At 44.3% G+C, this 24,040-nt stretch overlaps 4 protein-coding genes across 4 annotated transcripts in view; all 4 read right to left on the minus strand.

Annotated features, from left to right (window-relative positions):
- Positions 1-8,764: 8,764 nt before the first annotated feature.
- CFAP107 (cilia and flagella associated protein 107) lies at positions 8,765-11,755 on the minus strand (the record flags this gene model as incomplete). The annotated part of the gene is made up of 4 exons (XM_080631001.1): positions 8,765-9,015; positions 9,644-9,821; positions 10,634-10,747; positions 11,636-11,755. 4 exons carry the CDS (start codon positions 11,753-11,755, stop codon positions 8,765-8,767), a joined length of 663 nt encoding a protein of 220 aa, XP_080487127.1.
- A 642-nt stretch (positions 11,756-12,397) lies between these two features.
- On the minus strand, positions 12,398-16,364 carry LOC308228024 (arylacetamide deacetylase-like 4; the record flags this gene model as incomplete). The annotated part of the gene is made up of 4 exons (XM_080631074.1): positions 12,398-13,172; positions 13,878-13,941; positions 14,141-14,357; positions 16,194-16,364. 4 exons carry the CDS (start codon positions 16,362-16,364, stop codon positions 12,398-12,400), a joined length of 1,227 nt encoding a protein of 408 aa, XP_080487200.1.
- A 1,560-nt stretch (positions 16,365-17,924) lies between these two features.
- LOC308227981 (arylacetamide deacetylase-like 4) lies at positions 17,925-20,466 on the minus strand (the record flags this gene model as incomplete). The annotated part of the gene is made up of 4 exons (XM_080631002.1): positions 17,925-18,699; positions 19,540-19,603; positions 19,906-20,122; positions 20,359-20,466. 4 exons carry the CDS (start codon positions 20,464-20,466, stop codon positions 17,925-17,927), a joined length of 1,164 nt encoding a protein of 387 aa, XP_080487128.1.
- Positions 20,467-22,938: 2,472 nt separating this feature from the next.
- Positions 22,939-24,040, minus strand: part of LOC308227982 (arylacetamide deacetylase-like 4) — a gene marked incomplete at both ends in the record, with an annotated part of 28,595 nt that continues 27,493 nt past the window's right edge. Inside the window, one exon of the mRNA XM_080631003.1 lies at positions 22,939-23,713. Coding sequence (XP_080487129.1) covers positions 22,939-23,713 — 775 coding nt within the window. The remainder of the gene's footprint in view (positions 23,714-24,040) is intronic.

The raw sequence follows: 24,040 nt of genomic DNA on the forward strand, positions 1-24,040 counted from the left end.
TAAGTAGAAAACAAGAAGCTGTTTCTGTGAAGTGGCCAGCTAGAGAGTCATTAATCAGGGATACAAGTACAGACCAACAACCTGACTAACTCTGGGCTGACAGCAGGGTCTGAACAGCCGAGCAGAACAGTTAGGGCTACACTTGCATTTTGTAGGGAGGAAGGTTAGTCAAGGGTTTAAAATATGGAGATAAGGATCAAAATTCCTGTTCTGAGTTTTCTCCAGCTCTCCTGCTGCAGGCAAATCACCTTGGCTCTGCGTAATCACTGACAAAGGGCTGGTTTCCACCTGAAAAGCAAGGTTTCTTGGATACAGTCTTCAGAAATCACATCATGGAGTATGAAAGGTGAAGGTGACCAGTGTGTAAATCACATAGATTTGTGTGGCAGTGCAATTTGTTCATGTTAAAACCGTGCAGGTCATTTTGGGCTGGTTTGCATCTATGTTTTCTGTCATCCATGTACCTCTATTTCTATTTCCAGAAAACAAAGGTTATTCATAAGGGGGAGCAAGACCTCTTGCTGCCTTGTCTATCAGGCATGTACCAAGTAATAACTACATGTGCCAAGGTCTGCTTTTTGTGTTGACTGCATGAAATCAAACACAGTTTACTGCCAACCCTGCTTTGACCTCATTTGTAATGTAGTAGAAATAAAGAATAGTAACAGTGGCACCTTTCATCTCTGGGGATCTTGAAACATTTGGAAAAGATACATCATCTGAACAGATATATTGAACTGTTTTAAGGATCATGTAGATATTCCTTCCCGATAATAAGGAGGGGGGTACCTTACGTTGAGAGGAGGTGACTACACCAGATCATAGAATCCCAGACTGGTTTGGGTTGGGAGGGACCTTGAAGGACCTTAAACCTCAGCCTGGCTCCAGAGCAGAGCTGCTCCAGCCCTCGCAGCATCTCCATGGCCTCCTCTGGCCTCGCTCCAACAGCTCCATGCCCCTCTTGTGCTGCTGCCCCAGAGCTGCATCAGGGCAGGGGGGGTCTCCCCAGAGCGCAGCAGAGGAGCAGGATCCCCTCCCTCGACCTTCTGCTCACGCTCTGGCGGTGCGGCGCAGCACATGCTTGGCCAGCAGCTGTTGGCTAGCACTCGGACTTTGGCACGCTGTGCAGCGAGCCTCAGTGCCCGCATACGGTCGGGATGTGAGATCAGAGGCCAGGAGGCGGCCCCTCATCAGGAATCAGATGCCGGAGAACCCTGGTGCAGTCTCCAGAGCGAATTGTGCCACCTGCTGCCTCCCCGCAGGCCTGCAGTGCCCTTAGGTCAATATAGACTAAGCCTCGGTCTGCACTAACCTGGTGGAGATTGTGCTGAGATTGTGTTTACCAGTGCGATTTCTGTATTTAAGCCCAAAACGTGAGAGCCTAGATTAAGTGATTTGCTTTCAATATTTATAAGTAACGGCAGTAATGTTGTGACCATAAAGTATGTAGTAATACAAGTGGTGACGAATGTCCACAACTCGTACGAAAAATAAGACTTGGATCGGGCTAAGTGTGTATTTAAAAGTAAAATTATTGATAGCACAAAATGTCAGGAATATTGATGGGGAGTGGGCTGTCCAGTGGGAGCACTGACATAACTGAAGTTCCTTTCAAAACTTGTTCGAGGGAACAGAAATAAAATGCAGACTCGCCTGTGCAAAGCAGTGGATTTTTATAGCCTTCCTCTAGATATCTCAAAGAGCTTAAATTAGACAGTCAACTCTGTGGGCAGTTATCAGCAATGTGCAAAGCCATAGCTTCTGTATCACTGTAGGAGTTCAGAATTGCTTTATTTTTAATTTCAAAAGTCCAAGAGTTTCTCTTTATTGGCTCTAGGCTGAGACACAAGAAGCTTAGGCCTCTAAGCCTCTTCTCCATAAGCCTTTCCCTGTCCTGTATGAGTGTTCCCCACCTTGAGGTGAACTAGGGAGGACACATCTGTAAGCTTCCATGCCAGCAGAAGCTGCTGAAGTCCTTGACATGAAGGATGTCAGGGTTGCCACAGCAGAATGTAGCTGTTTGGAACTTAAGGGAGACTTGAGTAGTGTTCCTCTATGGATCCTTAACTACCTCTCAGGCCAGCCACTGTCTAGGACAAGGGCTACCACCAGGTCAAGGTTCTCTTTATATACAGAGCTAACTAAATTTAGTGTTAAATCTCCTGTGAAAATTTGCAGCTTGTACTATTTACCTGACAGGCATCCAGCCCCTTGTGTTCAAATATACAGTTCCTTAAATTAGACACTAAATATGTCATGAGGCAGCAGCCTAAGTCACACATTTCCAGTGCTGAAGCAAGTACATATTTGTGCAGCCAATCCTGAGTTCTTATTTTAAAGAAGTGGATTGGCTTATTCAAGGTATTTTTTGAGATCCTGATGGAACAGGCTGTGGTTTGGGAGCTCTCTGGGCCAGGGCTGTCATTGTATGGTCTGTTTACATTCAAGTCCTGCACACCAACACTGGTATCCTTGAGGGCTGTTCCAGCTGCAAGCATAGAAGTATGTGACAATAAAGAGCAACTCCCTATGAAATAATTGTGCTTAGAGATCTTTTCCTTCTTAGCAAAGGAGTTATTGTGTGGGTTATTGCCCCCAAACAACTAGTATATTATTTATATAATGATTTCCTTATGGGTCATTGTTGAATAGAACTCATGTCCTTTCATGTCCAGAGCAAATGCCCCCATCACTGCAGCTACAAAATGTTTTCCTTTATACCCCTTCAGGACAGAGCTCTTCTCTACACCAGCCAGCTTAGGAGTTACTCAGTTACATAGAGACAAATAGAATTCTGTTCTACAGTTCTTCAATATCCCAAACTTACTCCTTTGTGAATTCCCACAAATCGCCTTAAAACTTGTGTAGATTTTAAATTATAAGAAAATAAGACCAAAAAAGGAACCCAGGGAATGTCTTTATTAGAAACATCTCACAACACAGATTGGGTTCATGACAAGCTGCTTCATCTTTGTGGCTTGTAGCTACTCCTTGAGGACAAGTGGCTCCTTTGTAACAGGATTGTGGAGTGCAGACCAAGTAAGATGTGTCAGGGTTTGGGAAATTTATGCACTCCTTGTTGGGGTGAGTAAGCAGGACCTAAACCTGCTTAATGCTTATCTTAGTCTTACTGAAATCAGTAGGACTGTGCCCCTGTGTGGTCCTTTCTGACACTCTTAAGAGCTGTGTGACACAGCCCTTGGTTTCAGATACTTGTTTTGCTTGATGAAAGTCTTGATGGGAGCCGTAGTTCCTGTCAATGGGTAACAGTATTTCTATGAGGAAAGCTGTGCTGTCTACAAAAGAAGGACCAAATATGAACTATTTTTATAAGCTATTAAATTAATCTTTCTTTCCTGAAGTGTTACAACCCCATATGGCAGTAAGATCATAGAATCACAGATGGTTTTGGGTTGGGAGTGACCTTAAAACTCATCCAGTTCCAGTTCCAACCTCCTACCACAGGCAGGGACCCCTTCCACTGGAGCAGCTTGCTCCATGCTCCTGTGTCCAACCTGGCCTTGAACACTGCCAGGGATGGGGCAGCCACAGCTTCTCTGGGCACCCTGTGCCAGCGCCTCAGCACCCTCACAGTAAATGATTATTATCATATGCGTACTGCAAATGACATCTGTTTAGAATGCTTAGACCTATAGGGAAGGAAAGGGTATCAGTGCATGAGTTTATGATGGTGCATTTTAAAAGCTGATCAGCTCAGTTCAACAAACTAAAAAAATTTAAACATGGGGAAAACTAGTTACACTAATGGCAATTGGATGTTTTCATCACCAATATGAGAACTGTATGTCTAAATATATAACAAGCTTTGCCAGATAGGTGTACCTTGTGTAACTGCCATCATAGAAAGCTTTTTGTGTTCTTATGGGAGGTGGGTGAACCTGAATCCTGGGTGCTCTATGTGCTAAAAGGTACTGTTCAGAGAAATCAGTGCAGTGGAAAAGGCAGATTTGAGGACAGAACTTAGCAGCCATTGTGTCACTGTTAGGCAGTGCTCAAATTCATAGAATCATAGAATAGTCAGGGCTGGAAAGGACCTTAAGATCATCCAGTTCCAACCCCCCTGCCATGGGCAGGGACACCTCACACTAAACCATGGCACCCAAGGCTTCATCCAACCTGGCCTTGAACACAGCCAGGGATCAGCATTCACAGCTTCCCTGGGCAACCCATTCCAGTGCCTCACCACCCTTACTGTAAAAAAATTCTTCCTTATATCCAATTTAAACTTCCCCTGTTTAAGTTTTGTTCTATCGCTACAGTCCCTAATGAATAGTCCATCCCCAGCATCACTATAGGGATTCAGACCAGTGAAGCTCTTTTACCAGTTAACTGACTTGGATATCTCTTTATGAGCACCTAAATATTCCTCCAAAAGAATATTTATAACTTTCTGAAAGAGGCCTCTTGACCATGCGAACACCCTCCTGTCAATGGCCTGTTTCTCTTTTCCCTGAATCCCTGCCATTTATTCTCTGTGATCACTCTCCCTTCCAAGCTGGCACCCACAGTCCCCAGTTACTGCAGACCTTGCCAGCCAGAACCAGTGTTCCTTGTTAGAGTCCTGACTGTAACTGAGATGCTCAGTCCAAAGAATCTGTCGTCTCGTTCGTGCAGCTCATCAGATTGACATTGCTCTCCTCCAAGGCAACAACCACGCTTGCTTTGAGAGCTGTGCATCAATTCCAGCTACCACTTTGCCTCTTTAATGTCACAGAAGTTCAAATATGAGTCTGAGTTCATGAAGTCAAGACTGTCTAGAAGGTTGTATCAAAAGCTCTATTTACTCCATGAAAACCTGGTTCATTCTTTCCATTCACAAGTGACCACAAGGTTTTGAGACTGAAACAGAATTCCTCAAAAAAGCTTGATAAATCTGATGTGTTGGCAAAATATAGTCCTTAACATATTGTAACAATTCCCAGGAATCCCAGAGTGCTTGTTGTACAGCAGTGAACTACACCTTACAGCATCAGAGCGTGCCGTAATCAACATCACCTACTTCTCTGATACAAATATACTTAAGTTCTGAACTGGATCCATATTTCAGAGGTCTCCAAGTTCAAGAGTGTTCATCACCAGGTCTATATTACAAGTTGATCTCTTTTCTTTGTAAGAATATGCTGTTTTCATCCTTAATATCCCCTCCTCCTGAAAAGTGTGCATCATCATAGTGTAACCCAGCATTTCTGTGGTACATTTTCAGTAGTTGGCTTCATTTTCTAATTACTAGTAAATGGATTTCTGAGTTATTGCAGGTTTTTACTGATGACATTTCATGTTTTCTCACTTCTTTTCCATGGCAGCTGTGAACATTTTAATTGTTCTTGAAGCACAGGCAAAATGACCTCTGTCATTTTGGGTTTACCCTTGAATATCATCAAGGGTTTACCTTGAAAAAACCTTGAAAATCAAGGGTTTACCTTGAATAAAAGTCTTTGTAATTTCTGAACATTTGAGGGAGTTGGGAAACACATTTGTGTTAGACATAACAAGGGTATTTATTATTAAAGGAGTCTCTAGCACAGCAATATTGTAACTGATTAAAACAGCATTGTTTTAATTAGCTTAGATAATTTGCTTAGTTTAATTAGCATAGATATCCTTCATTTTTATCTATAGGTGTAGATGTCCATTTTTATCTGCCTTTCCTACTTCAATGCACTTGTGCCAAATGTAATATAATAGTTGGGAAAAAATGCGTATATTCTTACCTCTACCTATTGGGAATAAAACAGACATACAGGATCAGACCCTTGAATTGGAACTAGATGATTTTAAGGTCCTTTCCAATCCTAACTATTCTATGATTCTATGACCGACCTAATGAAAATGGTCAGAAAGAAAATATCAATTAGGTATTCTTGGTGTAGCCATGTGTCTGCAGCACTGCTTTAAGCAATGGTGTGACCTTACTGTTTTGGGGGGTTCTGGTTGGAATAACCTAGGTCAACTACATTTTATAGGGAAAAAAAAAGGGAGGAATCTTCACTATCAGTGCTCTTCTGTCTGAAATTTTGTCTTGTAGAATACTTGAGCGATGTGTTTGAGATACATTCATTCAGTTTTGGTTACTGGCTGAGTGGTGGTTGATTCCTCCTTCACTGAACTTAGATCAAGAGAAGGAGAAGCCTGAACTCAGTCGTCAGTTCAGCTTGAGGCTTGAGTCACCAAAAAGCTCACTAGATATCATAGAATCATAGAATCAACCAGGTTGGAAAAGACCTTTAAGATCATCCAGTCCAACCGTTCCCCAGCACTGCCAAGGCCACCACTAACCCATGGCACTGAGGCCTCGTCTCCACGGTGTGTGAACACTTGCAGGGACGGTGACTGCAGCCCTGCCCTGGGCAGCCTGTTCCAATGCCTGAGCACCCTCTGGGGCAGGAATTGTTCCTCAGCTCCATCTAAACCTGCCCTGGTGCAGCTTGAGGACGGTTCCTCTTGTCCCATCCCTTGTTCCTTGGAAGAAGAGATGGAGCCCACCTCACTACAACCTCCTGTCAGGCAGTTGTAGAGTGGTAAGGTGCCCCTGAGCCTTCTCTTCTCCAGATTAACCCCCCGCAGGTCTCTCAGCCATTCCTCATCAGACTTATATCTGGGCTGATGCTCAGTATTGCTGAAGTGACAACAGCTAATCAGTTAAACACTTCAAAGTGGATATTTTGCTCCCGGGTGTTATTAATCACAACTGACATATCTTGTGGAGTTGTGCATTTGTCTATTTAAGAAGCTCCCTATCAAAATGCATTTTATCTACTTAGCTACTGAGCTTGGTGTGGTCTCTTTGAGTGTTGTAGTTTTATATTTTACTCATAAATGCCTCAGCAGTTGAACAGCTTAGCCCTGCGCTGGGGAGCGCTGCCCAGCTTCCAGATTGGGAATTAATGTTTGCAGAGGTTTCATAGGTGGGACTTGTGTATCTCAGTAATTCCCTGTACATCATCTGGCCATTTTTTTCCATATATGCGCTTTGGTTCTAGAAGCACAGCAGGTAATAACCATAAATGTACAATTTACTGTAAATATTTAATAACTATGAATGATTGATGAGCAGATTTTTAAGCAAACTGAGAGTTGCATGAAGTAAAGACTATCTTTGTGTAGTTTTCTAAGCTGTATTCTACATATCATATGGGCTTTGTTGTGTTATTAGGATGCCTGCCTGAGTGGTATTTTCATTTAAAAGCTGAGCACATGGGTAATAAACAGAAAAATGCATTTTTAATTGTCATATTTCCATAGTGATGAAGTTAATCTAGATGGACTTCCTTGTGGCTACAAGAATTTCTATAGCTGCCAACTTCTGTCTCATTGTGAGGAATGCCTTCTTTATGGATTATTTTAAAGCTGTTTGTCAAGAGAACATGTTTTCTGCAGGACAGCACTAATAGCTGGATGTGTTTCAATGGCTGCTTTCATCTCTTTTGCTTTCAGTTTTTCCTCATTGCGTTTGATCTCCCTGGGGCTTTGAAGCCCAAGTAATGCCAGGTAATGCTTCGCTATTAGCAGAGCTCTTGCATCTCTGCATCTCTAAAAGACTTCATTACCAAAGCTGCTTTGTAATTCATGGGCCCCGTAGACAGTTTGAGATCTCTCCCAGCTTGATGAGGAATCACTTTGCCGATAGGTGCCACTGTTGCTCTACACACACATCTGAACCATCAGTGTCCTTCAGTTGAAAATTCAACCTTGAAAAAGCAAACCTCAACCACAGTGACTGAAATGTTGCAGAAGTAAAACTCTGTACAGACCATGGCCAGAGGCTTGTCCATGCCAAGACTAAGGTATATGCTTTATCTTGCTCCTAAAAATAAATATATAACTGCTAGCTTTGAGCAAAACTGATGAAGAGATAAATACGTACTCAGTTAAATCCAGATATATTTAATCTAAGCATTTAACTTGCTACAAGTTAATTGTTAAGCCTCAGACCAACAGTAGCTGAACCTTGCAGATAGCTCCTCAGGACCAGATGTGGTTTAGATGCAGAAGTTGCACAGCAGTGTAATAAGAATTTGGATTCTGCCAGCGTTTTCTACATAGGTTCTTCCCATGCTTTCTCAACTGAGTAAAGTGTCAGGGTGGCCCATCCAGCAGTATAAAGGACACTCACAGCAATTTCTTCTAGGTTTACTGTTTGGTAATGTAAGGTTGGCTAATGCAGTTCACTCTGCAGCTTATCTACCACTAAGTGCCATTCAGGATGTAAAGCCAAGGGCAATCAAGGTCTGCTTGTTTATGCAGTGAGGGAAACCTTGGTTCCCCTTGTCCTCAGGCAGGCAGCCCTTCCATATGTTTACTTTTTTGTTGGATGTTTTAGGCACATAATGGAATAACACAAGTTCCTTTTCTACTGTTTCTTTAAGCAAGTGGATAACAAGCTATGTAAAAATGGAAAACACAACTAAGGACAAAGCAATTAAGAGATTTATATCCTCTCAAGTTCAGTCCTGTTCTTGGTTTTTTCCTTTCTGCAACTCTTAATTGACTAGAAACCAACAGATTAGATTGTTTTTTTCAGTGATTTAATATGTTCTGAAAATTTCCCAGCCATCTGCAGGTCAGATTGCAGCCAGCAACTTGTTCTAACTAGTAGACAGCCCTCTGCCTAGATAACCTAATTCTCATTGCTTCTGCATGGAACAGATCATTCCCACATCCATGAGCGAAGCTATATTAAGTAGTACTTAAGATCACCCTAAGCAGTTTAGACAGAGGCGTCCCTTTTCTCTGCTGGCTCTCACTAGTCAGCTGATGACTTGCAGATATTTCTAAGCCTTTCATAGTCCAGAATTCCACTAACATTTTGGGGAGGACTTCCCTGGATGAAAGGGAGACCAGGGGTTTTAGGTGGTCGTCTCCGATGATGAGTAGCAAAAGCAGGAATCAGTGGGGTTTCATAGGAAATGGTGTAGACACTGTTCATCACTCCAGCTTCTTTCTTGTGCCATTTTTTCATCAGGTGCTCAAAAAGGCCATAGTTAGTGGGTGGTTCTGAGACAGGAAATGATTGAATGTTAGAAATGATAGAATAAAACTTTTTATCCTGGTGTTTTTACTCCACAGATGCCATAGCAAATACTTGTACTATTTGGACAGGAGATTAAGGACAAAACAGATCTTTTTGTTCCCTGGGCATGTGTGCCTGCCCGCCAGCTGGAAGGGAAAAGTCACTCTTAAATATTGATATGACAGCATTAATTGTATAAATTAAATGAGTCCTGATTCTTTATAGTCTCTCTGGTAGATACTTAAAAAGTTAACAGAGATGTATGTTAACGTACACTTAAATTCAGAAACATAGTAATACTCTGTGAATTCTGCTGCTAGTTGTGTCTCACAGCTCTCCTTGTTTTCAGCTGGTGTCTTGCATTATTGAATAGGGAAGAGAAATCTGTTCATTTGCACTACCCTTCACTGCTTCCCGTGGTGATTAAGTATTGTGTGGGTAACATTTCCACTACATCAATCCAAAAAACAAGCTACTGACTGGGTAAGAAATCAGCCATAATTCACCACAAGATCCATTACAGAATTAAAACAGGAGGTTCCTGGCTCCAAGTCTATATACTAACTACTGCACCATGTTCCATCTGATTGAATTAATAATGCAAAAAAATACCAGTAATGGGGAACTCTGATTTCTGAGGAACCCAGGAAGACTTGGGTCCACTCCACTTGCGGAGGGCAGGCAGCACAGGGTTGTAACCGTGTCTGTTGTACTTATCATCATACTCCGATACTAAATTGCGGCTCCTTGGCTCTTCATGATGGGTGAAACAGTGCTGCCTTGGCAGGCCCTGAAATGAGATGTACATGAAACCACACTGATTGTTTTTGTACACAGGCCTCAGCTGGCTTAGCATGCTTTAGAGTCAGACTACCCTCCCAGTGATATCACAAAACTTGGCCAGTACTTACATTACTTAGAATTTAATCCCTGAAAGTAACAGCATTTGCATTTCAAGTAGAGTAAATTTCCAGTTAAATTAAGCAACTACATCAGTATGTAATGAGAACTGATTGGTCTCATTTGAACACATGCATCATGGATTTGCAGATACATCTAAGAAGCCTGCAAATGAAAAGCTGATTGTCTGGTGCTGCTTAAGTGTTTCAGTATGCACTAGCATTATGTTTACTACCTTCCAACTGTCTGTCAGGAGAGGTGATAAGAATATTTGGAGGTGGAGAAGCACCTTGGAGGAAAGGCACATTCTAGCAGATGATCCTTGTGGGAAAAGTGAAAGATCTGGGACATGTTTAAGTGCAGTTTGTTCCTATGAAGTGGAGGTGTGCTGATGGAAATAATCCTCTTTTATCAGCAAGCTCATATTAAAGCCCAGGGAATGCCCTGAAGACACAATCCCCAGTCCTAGGTGGTAGTAATGTGCTGGTTTTCTTCATGTCCCCTGGCCACCCTCCAAGGCAGAGACTGGGAAACAACCAGAGTACCAAGAACCATGTGCCATTGCTACCTCTGGAAGGCATACTGCTTGAATCAAACATACGAGGGAGCTCTGGATCCTGTGAACTGGCCATGGAGCTGCAGCATCTTCTTTTACACATTTTGAAAATGTGAATTTGTTAATTTGTTATTCCTTTTCCTTACCTCCAGTTTTTCCACCATGGCTCTCCTTAGTGTTTGGTCTGGTTTGTGATCTGGGAAGGAAATGAAGTCTGTTCTGTATATGCTGTGGTTCAGTTTCCCAGTGTCTTTCCTGAACTAGAGAGATACGCAACACTCAGTTGAGCTAAGGCAATCTGACAATTACAGGAGCTGCATTTAAAAAGCACTTATTTGGACAGAGGTCTGTGCTATGTACTTTTTCTCAGAGGGTAAAGTCAGCTGGTATAACCCACCACTGTAAAATTCTGATTGATTCCTTGGTGTAAATGGAAGACACTGCACAGCCCTGGAAGAATTATTCATGGTGTTAAACACCCCTGCTGCATGAACTAATAAACCCTTTTGAGGGTTTGTTTTGTCCCTTTGTTGCCACTTGTGCTACAGCTTGTCAGCCTCTGCAGTACAGTCCAGCATTTTGCTCCGGGGAAAAAAAAAATCTAAAGGAAGTCATTTTAGCAGAGTCAGGAGGATTTGCCCTCTGCAGCTCTGCTATTGAATCCAACTGACATGTTTTGGCAAAGTTAAATGCCTAATACTGAAATTCAGCTCAGCTCTTAAGCAGGCCGTGCAATCTGCAAGCAGCTGTGCGTGCAAAAATGTTTACACCAGCTATTTACACCAATATCCAAGTTATAAAAGATTCTCTGATACAAGTAAGTATTAACTTACAGGTTAATGAAGCCTTTTTATGTAATGTTGGTATATATACTGTTGTATATAAGCTGTAAAGCAGCCTGAAGTGACTGCCGGAAGAAAAACTACAGCGTTTTTAATTGGCTGAGGTTACGTGCAGTGGGAACCACACATTAACCTGTGCTCAGGCCTTGCTCTGTCCTGACTTAGGGAGAATGGCAGATCACGAACAGAATGATGTAGGCCAAGCAAGGTGCTCATCCTTCTCCATTTCATTTACTCTTCCGAGATAAGCCTGGGCTGCAGCTCATGACTGCAGCAGTACACTACCTGCACAGGGCTGGATCTTTCCCTTTTCCTCTCTTCCAGCCAGTTTCCAATGAGAACTTTACTGGAATATCTGGGTTCAATTTTCCACCAGTCCTGGCCATCGTTTTGCGATGCTATCACGTATCTTTTTCTCAACAGCATCACCCCCAGTTGTTGGAACTGTCCTTCAAGTTACGTGGGTGAAAGATTACTCAGTAGCCCAGCACTGAAACTAAGGCAGAAAGGGGCTCCACTTCTGCCTGCCCGTGTGCTGGGTGATGTGAGTGAGGCATGGAACTGCGTAGCCATGGAACCATTGTGTTTACTATCCCCATGGTGACTGTCTTTCCAGTAACCACATTGTACTTCTTGTTGACCAAAACAATGGCTCCTAACCCAGGAAAATCAGCTGGATATTTTCTCTAATACAGCTCAGAATCAGAGCACTCTGATATAAAGTGCATACTCCCCTATAGACAGCACCACACATACCTACACACACACAGTCTCTCTTCATGGTCAAATTTTATTTTAAAGAAGTGGAACAAACCAGGATGTCCATTCAAAATTGTGTTCTTCTTTATTGACATAACTAAAGATAAGGGCTTGCAGTGTGGTACAAGCTTGTAGAAGGTTTGCATATTCCATGTTCCAACTAACAGCTGGAATGAGGTTCTGATGAGCCTTGTATGTCATTGTTAGTGGCTGCTCTTGATTGACTACCGATCACCTGATATTCAATATCCTAAAAGGACATTTTCCTAAGTTGAGGCATGAACAGACTCGTGGAATCTAAGCTGTTTGCTATAAGCTTTTTAGGAAGTTAACAATGCTGTCCAATCCCCTTTTCCCAGATGGGAATGACAAACCACAGTAATCATAGAGGCTTATGATTCCATGGAATCCATCCTCGAGGTGGTACCAGGTCACTGGAACACCATTGTCCTCCAGTCTCTTCTTGTAAAGCAAGCCATCGTCCCTCAGCACATCATACTCACAAGTCAGGATGAAAGACTGAGGCAGCTGCTGAACCACAGCATCTTCGGCCAGCAGCGGGCACAGGTTGGGCTCACAGAATCTCTTCACTGTCTCATAAACTTCAGCAATAAAATCAGTGGACTTAGGTGGCTTCACACCTCTGATCTTAAATTTTTCGGGGATGTGATCTGAACTCACCCACTTCCTGTACTTCAGCCTCATATCTGGAGGAATATGAGAGCCCTCCAAGACCTCTTGCATATGCAGTGCATGCCCATTGAGGTACTGCAAAGCAAAGAAAGCGGCTCGTTCTCGGAATAAGAGAGGGACCCCTCGATTTTGATGGTAGGATGGTAAATTGAAGTCCAGGGCCTGCAGGCCTGGGTAGATCAAGACCTGAGCACGCAGGCTGGGGAGGTCTGATCTACCTGCAAGGGTCTGGCTAACAGCAGCTGCCAGATTGCCCCCAGCACTGTCCCCACAGACAGTTATGCTGGCAGGATCCACACCATAGTGCTCTGCATTCTTCATGAAGTGTATGGTGGCATTAAGACAGTCTTCATACGCATCAGGGTATTTGTGTTCAGGGGCTAAACGATACCTAGCACACAGAAAGAGACAACAAAAGTCAGAGAAGAAAATGTTGTTGGTATTATTCAGAAAATGGTATCTTATGCTGTCTTCCAGCCCTATCAATTTGGGGTATTTTTCCTCTAGGTGAGGATACTCATTACCGCCTGAGCAGGCGTTCCTCAGTTAGTGACTGCAGGTAGGCTGTAAGCTGTAAACCCAATCACCAGGATTAAGTAAAGTAGGATTCTCTTTTGATAACAAGTCTGAGTGAGGCTTTGTACATTTCTTAGTCATGCTGAAAACTCCCTGTGTATCCTTGACAAGATAATTTAATCATTTTGTGCCTCTGCTTCCTATGTGTAAAGCGGGAGTAACGCAGTGTGATTATTCTCTTTCTAGAAATACAATCATTTTGAGGACCTTATTCATACATTCAGCACAAGGAAGATTTTTTTTTTAGCTAAGTTTTTTATTTTTAAGTTTTTTATTTTCTTAGTGTGACAAATATTTCCATTTGGGTCTTTTCTGAGTGTATCAGGGCCTGAACAGTCACCAGCTCCATTATCTCTATTTGTCTATCTATCCCCATTATCACTATTTGTCTCTTTATAGACTTCACGCAATTCAGTAGAAATTTCTCTGAAAAAAAAGCACATCTCCAAATCCACTGCAGCTCTGCTGTGACACCACAGCAACAATTACCTCCAAAGAGTAGAAGAGGGCAGGCACTTACTGAACAGATACAACTACTGAGACACTTTCTCTGGATAGGTAGCGACATACTTTTTCGTAGGTATCTGGAAAAGAAATGTTTACATTAGTGCTGTGCTATCGCCCTAAGCCTTGGGACAGCTGGGGAATGTTCATTCCAGAAAGGCATGCATTTGTCTTCAGATTTCGTCCCAAATCCCATGCTGAACCCTCCTTATTTCAATTTTATAGAAAGACGAGAACATTCTTTCTACATTACTACAGTCCTTCCAGCAAGTATCTTACCAAGACTTCCAAATACCCAGCCTCCTCCGTGAAAGAAGATGAGAGCTCTCCTTCGCCCATCAGAGGTAGCTTTAGGCTGATACACCCTCACAGGTACTTTGTTAAACTGCAGATCCTGGATAAAGAGCTTTGGATCCACCCCTAGTTTCCATCCCTGTCGCACGTATCGGCCAAATGTGATTTGATTGCAAAGTCCCGTCTTCTCCAAAATCCTTCCCTGTTAAAGGTAAAAGAAATTAAGGCTTCTTTACAAGTCTTGAGTTAGCCAACTTACAAAAACTCTGCATCATACCTATATTGAACTGTATTTGAGGGAAAATTTAAACACAGAAGAAGGGTAATGTTGTAAAATACAAATACACTATAAGAAGATACAGCAGTGACAGCACAAGATGGTAGAATGACTGCCACAAGGACTGTTCCTAGAGGAGGATAATGGCCATGCAAATGTATTGCAAACCCTCTCTAAATGGCTTCCTGTATTCTAAGTACTGCTCAGAGAGCTCCTTCCCATTGCTTGGTTAGTCCTTGGGTTTTGCTTTAATAAATCCGTGGAATGCAGTGAGGAAAATTAACTCCAGAGTTGGTTTTCTTGGTAGGAATGCCAAGTCTTATGGAAGTGAGAGATCCCCTCACTGAGAGGAGCCAAAGAGAAAGTCAGAAAGGAGTATTTAAGTTTGCCTCTACTAGTTTTACTTTCCATTATATCAGAACCACTGGAATGTGAAGAATCAAACTGAAAAATCACATACTTCACATACAGCAATTTGATTTCTCTTGTCTGATAAAAATAAAGCTCTTTGATTCAGAAAAAAACCCAAACCCACAACAGTTTTCCCAAGCTCTTGTATCCTCCAGACTGTAAAAAATATACTTGCATTACCCAAGTCCTATGTCACATCAGAAATTTGATACAGGCTATTCAAAGTGGCTGCCTTGGAGAACACACTTAGTTGTCAGCATTGTCCTGCACACCTTTGTGATAGCAACATGACAACAGCAATGAAATGTCCTATGTTGAAACAGCAATAAAACCTCTAATAGTTCTTCATTGCATAAACTAATATTCCTGAATTAGACCATAAAACTCAATGAATTTGCAAATCTCAAGTACTGAGTTGCATTGTGCAAATTAGTTACCACTTTTTACTTGCACAACATTTACTGAGCACAATCAAGAAAGTTCCTTTCCTGATGCTCTTGCAATGCTCCTCCACGCTATATTCAGAAATCTTATGTGAAAAGTGAAGAAACAAGAAATTGGGAGACAAATTAATTAATGGAATCAAACAAACTGTTACAGTTCAGTTACTAAACAATTTTAAAATATTCAGCGAGTCTGTCTTTATCCACTCCCTTATTGTCACCTGGTAGTGGGATTCAGGAGAGCTAGGTACCTTGGTCAGTAACTTTCAAGAGGATGTAAATGGTGTAGGTATGAAACACCATGAAGAACAAGGCCTTTATGATAGCAAAAGTGATGTGTTGGCTAAAGGAGAGAACTGAAGATTTAAAACCATTAAAAGATACAACTAGTGACACGAGAAGAGTTTAGGGGAGCTCTAATGCCGTTTATGCAATGCTGTAAAAGGGAGTCCACGGATTAAGCAAAGCAGCCCTAACCGGATTGTGTACCATCAATGTCAGCCGCGGCAGGAGCCCTTGTAGGGCTGCAGTGTTCTTGTGCAAGGTGACTTCGCCTAAAGCACAGGGCAGTTAACAGCCCGAGCACCAGCTCAGCTCTCAACTGGAGACTTCAATCAGCCCCGCCGTTTGGCAACCTCCGCTGACGCGCCTCAGCACGCCGCTGCGACCGGGAGGTGGATCCCGGTGAGGTGCTGCCCCGCGGGGAGCCGCAGCCAGGGCAGGACATGCGGATCTGAACCCAGCCTCCTGGAGTTCTGCCTTCCTAAGCGCAGCCCGCGGGCCGGGGCTTGCCCGCCCTCCCCGCGAGGGGATGCCCGGCGAGGGGCAGGACCTGCAACCCCCCCGGGCTCAGTGAAAACAGTCCCCTGTCCCCCGGAACCACAAGCGGGCGGAGGGCGCGACTCACCAGGGCGGCCGTGCCGAGCAGGACGGCCAGGACCAGGCGCAGCTTGGCGGGCTGGTTCACCCCGGGCGGGATGTCGTAGCTGGGCAGGGAGAGGAGGACCGCGGCCAGCACGGCTGCCAGCGCCGCCAGGCCCAGGAGCAGCAGCAGCAGCAGCACGGGCAGCAGCGCCATGGCGCGGCGGCGGCGGCCGCGGGGGGCTCACGGCCCGCGGCTGGGCCCGGCAGCTCCCGCCCGCCCCCCTCCGAACCGCGACCGCGGCCCGGGCCGGCGGCGTCACGGGCCGTTTGTGACAGCTCCGCAAAGCCGCCCGCGGGGTCATGGTACGGGCGGCGGCGAGCCCCGGGGGCAGGCTGCGCGGGAGCCGCGCAGTAATCTCGGTTCAAAGAGGAGGCGGTGCGTGACCTGCGCGCCCGGCAAAGGCGCTCCGCAGAGCCGCGCGTCCCCGCGGCCGGCAGAAAGTGTGGCCGGGCGGTTTGCCGGGTGCTGCCGTTACCGGAGAGGCGGGGGAACCCGCAGCGCCAGCGGGTTGCAGGGCATCCTGTGTCCCTGGCGGATCCACCGTCAGACCGCTCGGAGTAGGTAATTTGTAGTTTGTCCCTACATTTAGGGGGATTCTTTGTCTAACGGCAGCGTGCAGGAAGCTGAGGGAAGGGCTGCCTCTGCACTGTGACAGCTGAATGGAAGACAGCAGGTTTTTTTGTAAGAATTTCTGATTTCCTCAGTTTGGGGACTATCTTTTCCTTAGGCTGGTAATTTCTCTGCTCTAGTATTTTGAGTATGCTCATTGCTGTTTTTCCTTGCTTTATCAGCAGAATATAATGGAACATCATGTCAAGGAATACACTGCCTTGTCCTATAAAGGAAACTCAAAGTATGAAAAACATCACAGCATAAATTCTAAAAATATAATACTGGGGAACCATTCTTTGAAAGAACAGGAAAACATTTTGCTTCATATTTTCTGTCTCTAAGCTAAACCTTCCAGTATACACAGATCAAGAGTCCAGTTCACTGATCCTTACTGTCTTTCTAAAACTGATGTTAAGTGTTCCCTCTCAACCAGTATGTCTTGTCCTGAGCTTCAGTGGAGTAATAGAAACATCCCAAAATTAAGTAGGAGTTTGTAGAGCTGCAGTTAGGTCAAGTTCAGGGCAGCCCTTACTTGCCTCGTGCAAGGTGTCCTCAGTTAACTCAGGCCTCTAGTGCTCTTGCAGATGTGGATCTGTCATGCCCACTGAAAATCTGCTGATTTTCCATACCAAGACTTCATCTCTGCCTTTATTTCCAGAGCTTTCCTCTGACTTTTTCTTACAGCTCACTAAGTACCTACCTTGTACTTTTTAGCTAAATAAAATTAAGTCATGCTTTGGAGCTTATGAAATGGACATCGCAAAGACTCTGGCCGCAATTCACAGGAGTTATTTAATCCAAGTCATTCCACAGACATTGAATGAATATAGAAGTACATAATTTGGTAATGAAATATAAGGAATCAATCAGATAGATACTGATTTGAAAGAAAAGGGATTGAAACACAGTATGTGGAAAATGCTAAAGCTGTAGAGACTGAACTGACAAGAGTCTCATGAGGACAAAGACCAGATCTGAAGTTCATGAACATGAAAATAGGTATTCTTACACATCAAAGGGTGTCACATTTTTGCTAAGTGCTACCTGAGGTTTGGGAGCCTAAACAGTTAGTGGGAAAAGTACAAAGAAGGAAAGTTGTTTTCACAGGCCTTTTAGGAAGTTAACAATGCTGTCCAATCCCCTTTTCCCAGATGGGAATGACAAACCACAGTAATCATAGAGGCTTATGATTCCATGGAATCCATCCTCGAGGTGGTACCAGGTCACTGGAACACCATTGTCCTCCAGTCTCTTCTTGTAAAGCAAGCCATCGTCCCTCAGCACATCATACTCACAAGTCAGGATGAAAGACTGAGGCAGCTGCTGAACCACAGCATCTTCGGCCAGCAGCGGGCACAGGTTGGGCTCACAGAATCTCTTCACTGTCTCATAAACTTCAGCAATAAAATCAGTGGACTTAGGTGGCTTCACACCTCTGATCTTAAATTTTTCGGGGATGTGATCTGAACTCACCCACTTCCTGTACTTCAGCCTCATATCTGGAGGAATATGAGAGCCCTCCAAGACCTCTTGCATATGCAGTGCATGCCCATTGAGGTACTGCAAAGCAAAGAAAGCGGCTCGTTCTCGGAATAAGAGAGGGACCCCTCGATTTTGATGGTAGGATGGTAAATTGAAGTCCAGGGCCTGCAGGCCTGGGTAGATCAAGACCTGAGCACGCAGGCTAGGGAGGTCTGATCTACCTGCAAGGGTCTGGCTAACAGCAGCTGCCAGATTGCCCCCAGCACTGTCCCCACAGACAGTTATGCTGGCAGGATCCACACCATAGTGCTCTGCATTCTTCATGAAGTGTATGGTGGCATTAAGACAGTCTTCATACGCATCAGGGTATTTGTGTTCAGGGGCTAAACGATACCTAGCACACAGAAAGAGACAACAAAAGTCAGAGAAGGGAACGCCATCACTGTAAATACAATTTTCCTACATCACCTTGGCTTTCCCTGTGGTGTTTGGAGTATTTTATCTTCAGGAAAATAACAAACACCTGTGTTATTATCAGCTAAACAGGTATTTGTCCAGCAAGTTATCACAGATAAATGATAGCCTACAGGGTGAAGTTGCAAGGACATGGCATAATTGGGATCTTCTGAGAACAGCACTGATCGGAACTTAAACTACACAGGTTCCTGTTATACTTCTGGCGTAGACTGCATTTCACTTGTGTATGAAGTAATTTAACCAGTCTGTACCTCACCTGTATTTAGGGTATTTCCCTTGTGAATTATTCTATTTTTCTGTGTTTGAGTAACTGGGACAGAGATATTTTTCAGTACTATTAGTATTAGAATATATTAGTAATTGATTCTTACTGTTAGAAAGCACCTTGAAGTTTATAGAGGGATTACATTTACCTAAACAGATCACTGAATGAACCTTTGAAGTTGGTTTCTTAGTTCTCAGCACATTAGAAAACTCTTCTGCAAAGGATTCCTTCTTTTTGTGTGCTGCCAGCATAGCTCCATGCTGGAAAATACATTAACCTTACTTTGGGGTGGCTTTGCACTCTCCCTGCATTAGCAGATTGGTGTGGGGAGGAAGAAATTAAAACCATCCCCTTGGAATTCTGTCTGACCACCTGGGATCCTGAGGAAACGGTTACTGAGGAGGGGGAGCGTTCCCACAGTATGTGTAACGCTGTGGTGCTAAGTGAAAAGAAGCAAAAAGACTTCCATGGGGTTATACCAACGTCACTCACTCAATTAGTACAACCACCGAGTTACTTTCTCCGGCAATATAACTGCAAATGTTTTCATGGGAAGCTGCAAAACGTTGGGGGATCGTTATCTGCCCGCTCCGTTTCCACAGGCCACACGCAAAGAAAGGCGGGCGCCTCCTCTTCCCGCCCTGCCGCGCCCTTCCCGACCCCCACACGCTGCCTCCCCTCAGTGCTGCCGCCTCCCCTCAGGGCCGGCGGCCGCGGGAGCGCTCAGCTGGCCGCACATGGCGGGCATGCTCAGCCAAGTGCCGGACTTTCCGCCAGGTTTCGGGGCAGAATTATCTCCACCGCCTCCAGCAGCGTTGCCGGGGAGAGAGCGTTGCGGCGCGGCCCGCCCTGCCCTACCGATGCTGCCGTACAGCCAGCCGCCGCCGTGGAAGAAGGTGACGCCCGCCCGCGGGCCGGCAGGAGGCGCGCGGAGCCGGTAGATTCTCACCGGCACCCGGCCGAGCCGAGCGTCCGACAGCCACAGCTGTGGGTCCGGCCCCGGCTTCCTCCCGGAGACCACGTAGCGGGTGAAGGCGATCTCGCTGCACACCCCAGTCTTCTCCAACAGCTTCCCCTGTTCGAAGAGAAGGGGAAAGAGCTCGGGTGAGCGGAGGGCGGGCTCCGCGGGGACAGTCAGCAGCCGCCTTAGGGGAGGCTGCCACAGGCCACGCTAGGGTGTTTGCCGTGAGGGAGACCCTGCTCTTGGCGAGGCCTGAGAAGCACCCGGCTTCGTGTTGATGAGGTTCTACCTATTCCAGAGCCTCTCGCCTCCACCCTGGCCTTGAGCGGCAGCTTTGGTTTCGACCTCACCAGAAAGCTGGTGCAGGAGAAGATGGAGCCGTGGCGGTCCCCTGCGAGGCGCTGTGCCTGGGTGAGCAGGTCTGCTGTGGCACTGTGTGCCTGAGAAGGTAGGGCCATGCGTCCGACTCACACTGACAGGCAAAATGGCTTAGGGGAGAAAAGAGTTTCCATCTCGGTGTCACCAAGTCCTGTGCTTTCCTAGCAGCTTCCCATCACTTACAGCCTTATACAACCCAGAAGTCATTCCTCTAAGGTTTCCTGTGAGTCTCTGGTTTTATCTACTGAAGTGTTACTGGAAAACCCCAAGAATGGCCTAAAACTATCAACTGTGCTTAGCTGAAATGGAAATCAAACCAATCTCACTTTTTATAAATAATCAGTTTAAACTTAATTAAGGAAGCTCAGCTGGTTCTGCTTGGACACTTAAGGTTGACTTCATCCCTATGTAACATGGAAAACCTGACTGAAACTCTTTGAGGTGTAGCAGAAATGATTTTACCAGAATTGTCCTCTAAAGTCATCCCCTCAAAAATGGAAGCCATCATTTAAGTCTTGATGCAGCCAGCAGGATTCTGGTATTTACACATAAGCTTACAAAAATAACACCTAAACCACATTTGTGATAGAAATCATGGCAGAATAACTCACCATAGCCAATGTACCAATCACAAGAGCAAGGATAATTTGAAGCTTTCCAGGATGATTCACTCCAGGAGGGATACTGAAATTGGAGTAATTGGATTGAATTGTTCCCTTCATTGCTAGTATGAATGAAACAATAAAACCCACCAGCAGTACCACTGGCAGTATATAAAAAAAAATGCCATTTTGCTTAACTAAAGGTGAGGTGTCTTTATGCCCATCTTTGATGCACCTTTCTCAGCTGAAAGTAAGCCTTAGAGCAGTCCAAGTTGCAACTGATCTCTTGGGTGCCACACACCTTCAAGTCCTTACAAATGCGTTACATTGGAAAAGAGTCAAGAGGAGAATGTATTTAATATCCTGTTTAGCTTTATGTTAATTACGGGACTGGTGCAGAGCCTGGTATTCTACATGGCATTCTACATGGTGTCCTCAACATAAAAAGGACATGGAACTGTTGGAACAAGTCCAGAGGAGGCCATGAGGATGATCAGGGGCTGGAGCACCTCCTGTATGAAGACAGGCTGAGAAAGTTGGGGCTGTTCAGCCTGGAGCAGAGAAGGCTGCATGGAGACCTCATAGCAGCCTTCCAGTATCTGAAGGGGCCCTACAAGGATGCTGGGGATGGACTCTTCATTAGGGACTGTAGTGATAGGACAAGGGGTAACGGGTTAAAACTTAAATAGGGGAAGTTTAGATTGGATATAAGGAAGAAGTTCTTTACTGTGAGGGTGGTGAGGCACTGGAATGGGTTGCCTGAGGAAGCTGTGAATGCTCCATCCCTGGCAGTGTTCAAGGCCAGGTTGGATGAAGCCTTGGGTGGCGTGGTTTAGTGTGAGGTGTCCCTGCCCATGTCAGGGGGGTTGGAGCTAGATGATCTTAAGGCCCTTTCCAAACCTGACTATTCTGTGATTCTATGATATTCTTGGATTGCGGATGATATAAATGATTGTTGAGAGATAGTGGTTAAGTACTGAATGAAGGTCTAGTTTATGATGGGTTGCTATTGACAATGAAAGCCAACTAAGGTGGAGGTTAAATTGTCTCTTGCATCTTACATAAATTGTGTCTTGGTTGATCTGCAGCAACAGCATATTGTTCCCTGTACTGTGGATATTATTTAAGTGGTTTAGAGTATATAATTTTAACAAGGATATCTAGAAAAGAAAATGGGAACTAACAGGTTGGGGGGAAGCTAATCTGCTCTGCAAAAGTAAATGTATCAGTCTTATTTTGTTGTTAGAGTATTTAAGCAGAGGACAGGTTTTTCAGCATACTTGTAAGTTTGTTAAGCGTAGGAAAACACATGGTTTCTTCCATTATAATTTAAACGTAGCTGCTGTGGACAGTTGCAGTTTTCACTTCATTTATGTGAGTCTAAAATATCAGTTTCCTAGCCTATAGACATAGCTGGTGACTGGGAATCTTAGACTCAGATGCTACATGTAGCATATATCACAGGCAGTGCATTATAGCATTTAGAATCATAGAATCATAGAATAGTTAGGGTTGGAAAGGACCTTAAGATCATCTAGTTCCAACCCCTCTGCCATGGGCAGGGACACCTCACTGATTTTAAATATCAGTATCTAAACCTTTGGCAAAGGAGAAAGATACTAAACCTTCTAGGAAGCATTAAACTGTTGATCATAATATAATAAAATGGGTCAGACCTGGTGTTGGTTTAAATTTTTACTTCATCTTTAATGTTTACTGAGAGAATAGCAAGCGTGTAGTCCAGATAGATCATTAAAATAGGCAGACTGCACGTGGAATACTTCAAACAGCATGAAAAGAAACTTTCATAGCATTCTTGAAATACCTTTTCCAGTGGTCACACTGGCATGATTGGTCATAGAAGTCCTATCTGAACCTTTTATATGGAATTTAGAAGCATAAAAGACTACAGAAAATTGGCAGTTCTTGCAGAAGGAAAGAAAATTGTTTCTATAAGCTTTTTAGAAAGTTCACAATATTGTCAAAACCCCTTTTTCCAGATGGGAATGACAACCAGTCAGTACTAAATGAATTTATGATTCCATGGAATCCATCCTCAAGGTGGTACCAGGTCACTGGAACACCATTGTCCTCCAGTCTCTTCTTGTAAAGCAAGCCATCGTCCCTCAGCACATCATACTCACAAGTCAGGATGAAAGACTGAGGCAGCTGCTGAACCACAGCGTCTTCAGCCAGCAGCGGGCACAGGTTGGGCTCACAGAATCTCTTCACTGTCTCATAAATCTCAGTTGAACAGTCAAGTAGCACATGTGGTTTGTAGCCTCTGACCTTAAATTTTTCAGGGATGTGATCTGGACTTACCCACTTCCCATAATTTAATTTTATATCCATAGGAATATGGGAACCCTCCAAGACCTCTTCCAGGTTTGATACATTCCCATCTAGGTACTGTAACATATAGAAAGCAGCACGTTCTCGGAATAAGGGAGGGACTCCCTGATTCTGCTGATAGGATGGTAAACTGAAGTCCAGGGCCTGCAGGCCTGGGTAGATCAAGACCTGAGCACGCAGGCTAGGGAGGTCTGATCTACCTGCAAGGGTCTGGCTAACAGCAGCTGCCAGATTGCCCCCAGCATTGTCCCCACAGACAGTTACATTGGCAGGATCCACACCATAGTGCTCTGCATTCTTCATGAAGTGTATGGTGGCATTAAGACAGTCTTCATATGCGGCAGGGTATTTGTGTTCAGGGGCTAAACGATACCTAGCACACAGAAAGAGACAACAAAAGTAAGAGAAGGAAGTATTAGTTTTAAATGTATTGCTGAAAACACTGGTTCCTGCAATCAGCAGAATTTTCTCTTTGATCATAAAATAAACTGCAGGTTGTTGGACCAGGTGGTGCAGATTAACCTGTTAGGATATCATCTGTTTAGGGCGTTTCCCAGGTGTTTGACAACACAATAGTAGTCCACTGCCAACTATGTTTATGTTTTATCAGCAATCCTTTAGTCATTTTATGCTTTAGCTTTCCATGGGTCGGATAGAAATGACAATACATCTGGTTTATGGCTTTGTTATAGTGTAACTA

Source organism: Psittacula echo (assembly GCF_963264785.1).
Source record: "Psittacula echo genome assembly, chromosome: 17".
Classification (NCBI taxonomy): domain Eukaryota; kingdom Metazoa; phylum Chordata; class Aves; order Psittaciformes; family Psittacidae; genus Psittacula; species Psittacula echo.